The sequence below is a fragment of the Tetrao urogallus genome (assembly GCF_951394365.1).
Source record: "Tetrao urogallus genome assembly, chromosome: 10".
In the NCBI taxonomy this organism is placed as follows: Eukaryota; Metazoa; Chordata; class Aves; order Galliformes; family Phasianidae; genus Tetrao; species Tetrao urogallus.
Window position 1 is genome coordinate 13,759,415 of NC_136823.1, and position 8,389 is coordinate 13,767,803.

An 8,389-nucleotide genomic window follows, 5' to 3' on the forward strand; every position below is an offset into this window, starting at 1 on the left:
ATATCAAGTAAGAAGACGAGGCCTTACTATTCAGCTCAGTGCCTACCAAATAATAGAAAACTGTTTGTAAACACTTTTTATTGACAGTGATTTGCAAACACCTCAGTTCACAATTAATGTACAGAAGATTCACCTTTTGTAAGCCAAAACATATTTCTTGTCAAAGTTTATGGATTAACACAAAGGGTCCATCTGTACAGATTTGGAATTGTTTGTACCAGGAACAAAAGCAAAACAAGTACTTGTGTATTAAAACTCACAGAAGCAATAGAAAGTTTTCAGCTGCCGTTCTTTTTCTATTGGCATGAAAACAAAGCGAGGACGTATGTGTATTCTTCAAGAGTATCATCAGTAGTCCTAACAATGTTTACTGTTTGGTCTCTGCTTCCATCTGAGTTTCTTGAGATTCTTCAGCTTCTGAAAGTTTTTCATCATCTAAAATAACATATTATTGTTATTTAAATGTGCTTAGATTATATTTACAAACTATAGTGCAAAGCTGTGCCAGCTAAAGTATTTTGTGTTGATTGCCTTAAATCTGTAGTTGAGTATTGTTTTATACAAAATGCTATGTTTGAGGCTGATTCTTCCACAGTTATTACAGGAAATATAGGGTAAATCCTGCAGGATCAATTCAAACAAATAGTGCCAGACTGCTTCAAATTATATGTTCTATCTTTGTTTATTGATGTTTTATTTCAGCTAAGGTTGTTCTTCCACTAAACTCTTACTTCCTTTACAAAATTCCAGAAACTGAAAGCTAAACCTTATGGTCATACAAAAATGTATTTCAGAGACTAATACTTCAGCAAGTGTCATTAATGCTTAATAACAATAACCTTCTGCTAAACTGCATCTAGGATTAACAGTTCATTCTGCTTAAGAAGATCTAGAGGGCCTTAGAGAATGAAAGTCTGCTCTTATAGCAACATGTGTATGTTAATCAGGTCATGCTCACAGACTATACCAATTATTCTGTCTTCAAAAGACATAGCAAGCATCCAGTAAATAACATTTAAAACAAAATTATCTGTATTATCTGTATTATTAGAGCATGAAAAGTAAACACTGATTTTTTGAATTTGGTTGGTATGATTGAAGTATGTTTTGACTGTGTTTTTGAATTTAGCTCTTGTGTTTGACAGCTTTATTCCCCATTCTATCACGGGCTCCATGCCTCACAGGGTTAAGTCATTTAGCTTTTTTGTATTCAAATTTGCATGTAGCTTGTCCACTGCTGCAAGCTATCTCATCTTCTGATCTGCCAAAACCCAACCCATGCATGTGTTACCTAAGAATATCACTTACTTTCTAGAGTTTGCTGAAGCTCGTGGATGGTGCTCAGGAGAACATGAAACTGCTTTCTTCTCAGCTCCAACTAGAATGATCAAGAGTATATTCAGAAAACTCAGAGCATATACAGCCAAACAACTCATAGCAGATTCTTGTTTAATTATGTTCCTATTAAATAATTATGCAATAATCTCTATGAAAAACCTACCTTATCTTCAACATTTTCTTTAATGTGAGAAAGGTGTTGAAGTTCTTTTCCCAAAGCTTCTAGCTGCCTGGAAAGGAATTGTCATAGTAATTTATTTATTTTTTTTTAAAGTTCTCTGAATTTACTGAAAAACAGGTTTAAACTAAGTAATAAATGAGCAGTGTGGCTAATAGTACTGCAAAGGTAAACAAAGCATAATAACAGGAATGACATACAGGTAAGGCTACTTCACCTAAAGAGGCAATAAACACAGCAATTGTCAGATAAAGTACTCCATCTCTGACAATAGCCTGACCAGACATAGTAGTGGATAATCATGAACTTTACAGCAGATTTACACAGAGTAATCCACATTTCAGATGATACGTGACTTAGCTTATTCCTTAGAAAGCAACATTCAACATTTGTACTCCTGTGATCCATAGATATGCTCTCATTTTCTTCTCCCATCCCAGTTATTATTTTAATTAAGAGATAAAGGAAGTATGCAACATCTATAATCTTTGTTATTATTCCTGTCTTCTTTGGATATGTAACCTGTCAAGCCCTCTTTAGGACCCTTCTGCAAGCATTTGTTTTCTATTCTCATCTGGTCCACTACAATCCTTTCTGAGATCTGGCACAGAATAATAGGTACGGTATTCTAGACTAGCTTTCAAATGAGGATGAAGCAAACCTCCAGTTTGGCCCTGCTCATTTTCCTGTAATGCCTCTTGTAATTTATGATCCATACGATGAGATCAACCTGTTTCTTTACAGGTCAGGTGGATTGAGGCTGATTAATTAGCAGGCAGAGCTGCATACAGGTCAGCAAGGGAACAAAGTTGTTTTTTTCTGAAGCACTGAGAGCTATTGCAACTAGTCTGGGCAGGGAATCACAGAAGGGCTTCCAGTCACGATGGCTGGGAAAAAGCTCTGGTTTAATGCAACCTCAGGGTGTTGTCTATTTCTGAGGTAGTACGCTGGTATCTGGAGGGGAATGCCTTAAATATGGTTGGGTGTGGCATTGTAAACCTTCCTATTACAGAAACAGACTGACAGCTTATAGGCTTATGCAATGATTTCACTACCTGGCTTCTAGTTTCTGAAAGGCTTCTGTTTCACCAAACATTGTTTATGCATTGCTGTCAGCTATAAGCAGGCAGTGAGAAGACAAGCAATTTTCTAGCAATGTCCGAGCTACACCTGGTGTTTTACTTCTCTTACTTTCAGCTCCAGAAAATCTTTGCCTGATCTTCTCATTTTTCTGTCTCCTTTTCTAAGACTGGTGTCGTTGCTTCATGCTGTAACAGCTCTTTTGATAAGGCAGGTAATTACACTGGCGCTGCCATTTAGTGGTCCAGCTCCTGTCACTTCCTGACTTGGCTACTATGCATTACTCATGACTGATTCAATAACAATTTCTCCTCCTTTGTGCTGCAGGACTAGTTGTTCCAAGAAATAGCCCCTTAAAAGCATTAAAAAAAGTATTTTTCTGAACTTTGTCCTATTGTGCTGTATGACTTGCTAAAGCTACAAGTGTAACTCTTGCAATAAACCATGGTGTTTCTCCTCACAGAAGTTTTCTCTAGAGTTTTTAGTAACTAAGAGTTGATGGTGAGTCTCCCTCCGCTGACTTTTGGGTGGGTTTTCCTGATTCACATTGTGTGATTTTCTATATTTTTCTCTCAAACTAGGGAAAGAAAGCCTTGTAATTAAAACACTTTCTATTAAAACAGTTTCTGTGTTTAGTGTTCACATGGGGAAGTCAGTTAAAGCTGGAATACATATGAAGTAAGCTCTCTCTAAAGATGTTTCCATTCTCTTACTATGTCTGATTTGTAAAATCTGTAAAATAGAGACTCTGCAAGTCCACATCTTGGACTACAGGGGGGATATGTTGCAGACACTCTTACAGTGCATGAACAAAGGGTTATTTCTAACAACATATTCTTCTAAGGTGATAAGAAATTAAGTTTAAGAAAAGCTAAAATGCTAAATTCATTAGCTGGCCTTATTGACGTTTACAGCTCTGCTCAAGAAACTGACACTTGGATGTGTTGTGCAAAATTAAAACCACCTCCCCTCCCAGATCTTAACAGTCTGGCATCTTAAAAAAAAAAAAAAATCCCACAAAACTATCAATTAGTTGTTTCCATTCTAAGTCAACTGACTTATCTGAAAAGCTTCACTTTTAATAATCCTTTTTTATGAACCCTTGATAAATGGCACGTGCTGAGTAATGAAGTAAAGAAATAAGTAAGTCACAAGAGAATGAACTGTAATAACAGTGATTGAGGCAATGAAGTCCAAGAAAAATATAATATATGAGAAAGAAGCATATGAAATAGTGTCAGAAGTTTATAGCTAAACAAATTGCTAATATTATGGTAAATAATATGATAAATTCTTCCTGCTGCTATAAAACAGCATGGGATATGAAATAATAGCTTCCCTCTACAATTTCATTGAAAGCTGACAGCAGGATAGACACGAGCTACATTTAAATGAGAAAGTAATCCATGTCATGCCTTTAATCAGGTAAAGAAGAACAAACTTGTAGATGCTGTAAGTCCTGGAATGTTTCTGTGGCTTAATAATATTCAAAAGATGATCTCCTCGTGACTGCTCAAAATGGCCCAAAAGCACAGGTAGCTGATCCAAACCCAGCTGTGACAGGTAATACTGGAGGTTATATGCAGGACGAGTTGGACAACAGGTAGGTCTTACCTACATGCCAGGGCAGGCTATATTGTGGTACACAAGGTAGTAATTTGTAAGCAGGCATGCAGGAACAACTACTAGAAGGAAAACACAGAACAACACTACAAGCTTTCTCTTGCTTTCTCTATTCCTTATTCTATCTTACTTGCCTGTGTGATACATATTCTGCATGATTACTTGCTGCTGCACTTTACAGCACTGCCGTGCTATCTCTCTTTCCTGATCAACTTGTCACTGATAAACTGCCGTGCATTTACATCTGAGTTCATCCATTCACCTTAACAATGGAAAAACTTCAAATACAAAATTATTAGTAATGTTTCTGAACCCATACAGATAGAGATTAATGAAGGAAAGCTGATAAGAGCACAATTTTAAAATGAAACACCAGTTTTTCTTGCATCAAAAGAAACTATGTAACAGGGACAAAAAGGTCAAATTGTGGAACCAAGAAAATGTCAAATCTGGTGACTTAATTTGCTGGTTTATTGTAATCTAATGCAGTCTCATACTTACTTCAGTGTTTCGTGTCTGTCTGGATGGTGCTGTATGACTTTGGCCAATGCATCATATTCTGAAAGAAATTTAAATATTATTAGTCTAAATTCTGAAGGTATAGAATAAGAATTAAAAATTCCCCATCAGTTCTTTCAAAAAAGGTTTAACATTTTCAAATCTCTATGTAATATCTTGCACATAAAAAAGGAACATTCATGTAAAACTGTATAAAAATATACTATAACAGATCCAAGTAGATGACTACATGAAAGTCAGTTTCAAATAAAGATCAGGTGATAGTAAGCCCTTAATTACTTACTCAAACTTACCCAGTACTAGGGATTTGTAAAGGATAAGAAAACATGACCTTTAGATAGCTCTGCACTGCTTCAGATGCATTTGTGTATGAATCTTAAGTGTCGCTTTTATATATAATCTAATACATATAGGAAACTGTGGATAGGATACTACACAGACATTTAAGATTTTTAGAGAAAAATAAAACACTGCAAGAGAAACAACAGCTTGATTTAACTTTTTTTTGCACGTTAAAAACCACACGATGGTTATGTAGACAATTAAAGTGGGCGCTTCCTAAAGGTAGTATTTTACATACACTGATCACCTCATTCAGATGGAAAATGTGGGCAGAACATCTTTGAAAGCAAACACTTCTGACCTGTGCTTGTAAAAATCTAAGTACTCTACTTTTCTACTGCTTAAGGCTCTTTACAGTTTCTAATAGAGTCTAAAATTATCCACAAAGCACACCTGGATGTGGCTTTTAAAGGTTTTAAAGCCTTTTACCTGTTACAGCTGTTCTTTTTTTTTTTTTTTTTTTTAAACTATTTATTTTCACATTTCAATTTTTAGGAAGCAAACTTTTGCTTTCCCAATTGCTAAATTTTGATAAGACTGTTACAGGGAAATGTTTTAAGTTTAAACCAAAAATATCAAATCCCTACTTTTAAAAGTAGGGAACAGATGTGTCTAATAGGTGGTTTAGAGGTATTCTGCAAGGCCGTATTGGTTGGTGGGTATGCAACTGGCACAACTGCTCCTGTATTAGCTCTTACTTTCCTCCTGAAGAGCTGAAGGAATACACTTACATGATTTTTGGTGCTGGGTGGAAGCCTATTTAACTCTTTTGTCTTGCTGCTAATAATGTGCTTTAGTTCTTAAATCAACTGAATTGTTAAAGGATGCTTGGGAAGGTTTCTTTGGCTTGAGAACACCTCTGAGCTACTCTCTAAGCTTTCCTGGTGTTACGTGTCACTGAGATTTACCGGCTTAACCTCAACAACCAAACTTTCAGCAGCTTGTGTGGAACCCACCAGCTAACGCTACATGTAGCGTTAATAACAGCATTTTCTTCTGCATTTTCAAGAACGTGTAATCTATTTTCTGGTACAATGTATTTTAAAAGATAACACTTCAATAGAACCGCCCAGTGTAAATATTGCTCCTTACCCTGGCGATTTTTTCTAATTCTTTTTGCTTGCAGGATTTGTTTCTTGCATTCAGAAATCTTCTCGTGTGCTGCAGCTATACTATTTTCTTTAACAGAAAGACACAAATCAAACAACAAAAGCCAACAATCCATTCTGCTAAACCATCACAAACAGCTCTTTACACGACGGCCTGCAAGCTCCACGAGGTTCAAAGCTATACTTCAACAGACTAAAAAAAGTTTTTATTTATACACACTTTAAACACTGATAAGATACAAGGGCAACTATGACTGGTATTAAAATATTTTTTTTAAGTCACCCATTATACGTTTACATTTTGTTTATCAGACGTGACTCGAGCTTCTTTATGAAAGAGAAATTCAAATAAGAAAAGATTGATTTTTTTCTCATCCTTTACCTATATCCTTGTAGATTTTTTCATAGTTTTCCATCTCTCTCAGGTTCATGTCATATACCAGAAGAGTTTTTCCCATTGAAAATTCACACTGTGATAAAGTACTCAGCATTCGTTGGTACTGACTGTAACTGAAAGCAAACAAGACGTTTATTTCTCAGCAGCATGAAAATACCTGCCCATTTTTATACAATCAGAAAACAAAGCCTCAGGTAATGCAAGGAACTGTTAAAACAACAGCAATTATTCAAGTAATAAAACATTTCTAAGATTCGATGTATAACTATTGAAAGTGCAGTTAAAAATGAATGCTGCACCAATTAATTCTATCATCGTGTCCTTAAAGGTGCAAAGCAGCATTAGAACACGGGGCAGATTGCTCCAGGGATTACACCCTTCCCAACTAGGGCCGGCTCTGTGACCACCACCATTAATATTTAAACACTCCAGCGCTCCTCTGTGCACAGCATCATCACAGAATGTCCTCCTGGAATTCATATCCAGCATTAGCACAGACCCTGCAGCAGAACAACATGTTGTTGCTCAACCTTTAGTTCTTTGGCCTGTTGTTTTCCTCCTTTTCAGGCCAGCACAGCAGAAGCAGCACAGCCCCCACCTAGCAGAACAAATGCAGAGCCGCCAACTGGAGCACTCAAGTCGTGATCCTGTTGTAATAACAGGACTGCTGAATCGTGAAGCAACGTGCAGAGCCCTCACTGCTCTGTTAGATTTCAGGATGGTTTGCTCTGTAATTTTTGACATTTCTTGCCGCAGCTCCTGGGCTCTGTCCTGAGAACCACACAGGGCTGAACATAGCAAAGATCATAGAATGGCCTGGGTTGAAAAGGACCACAGTGATCATCTAGTTTCAACCCCCTGCTGTGTGCAGGATTGCCAACCGCCAGACCAGGTTGCCCATCCAGCCTGGCTGGATCCATTTGAACGCAGTTTACTTTCTTTGTCTAAACAGAAGCTCAGTTTTGTGCTGAACCGCAAAGCAATGAGTTTCAAGACTTAAAAACAGCAAACAAATACCCTTCCTCCTGAGATCCGGAGTTGCACCACTTGATGAAACTCTTCACCAGCAGATTGATCCTCCTGTCGTCCCCGGCTCCGTCACCATCAATGAGAAGCCGTTTGCGGATAACTTCATCTGTGGAAAAAACGGGGTTTAGAGCTCCGCGCCGGGAGCGCGGCAGGGCAGGGGCTCGGCCAGGAGGACGCGGGCGAAAGAAAGAAGCGGGGCCCGAGAGGCCCGGCGGAGCCCCAGGCCGCGGCGCAGAGCGTAGCGGCACGGAGGGCTCCGCGCGGGGCGAGGCCGAGCCGAGCAGCCGGCGGGGTTCCTCCGGGGAAAGCGGCCCGGAGCGGGGGCCGCGGGGAGGGAGGGCGGCGGGGAGGAGGTCTCACCGTCGGTCACGGCCCCCATGGCGGCGAGCGGCGGAGCCGGCGGGGCGGCGGCAGCAGCGAGTGAGGTCAGCTTCCCACAATGCAGCCGGCGAGAGCGGCGGCCATGGAGGGGGAGGCGGCGGCGGCGGCTGGGGCCTGAGCCGGCTGGCGACGAACGCGCGGCCCGGCGGCGGAGCGGCGGGGAGGGCCGGCGGGGAGGCCCGCGCCCCGCGCGGAACCGGCCCCCTGGCGAGGGACGGCCCCGCCAGGTGAGCGGCCGACGGGGGAGGGAAGCGGAGGTCCCCGCGCCCGCGGCCAGGCTCCACCTCCCGACCACCGCGCCCCCGGCCCCGCCGCCCCCCGCCCGGCCGCTCCGCCATGCCCTCGGCACGTGGCCCTCGCCCTTCGACGCCCGGCATCGAGCCGCGGGCACGG

At 40.6% G+C, this 8,389-nt stretch overlaps 1 protein-coding gene across 1 annotated transcript; it reads right to left on the reverse strand.

Moving 5' to 3' along the window:
• Positions 1–367: 367 nt before the first annotated feature.
• Positions 368–7,994, reverse strand: THOC7 (THO complex subunit 7; the record flags this gene model as incomplete). The annotated part of the gene is made up of 8 exons (XM_079540396.1): positions 368–435; positions 1,309–1,378; positions 1,502–1,568; positions 4,721–4,778; positions 6,173–6,259; positions 6,572–6,699; positions 7,604–7,721; positions 7,976–7,994. 8 exons carry the CDS (start codon positions 7,992–7,994, stop codon positions 368–370), a joined length of 615 nt encoding a protein of 204 aa, XP_079396522.1.
• Positions 7,995–8,389: the final 395 nt, after the last annotated feature.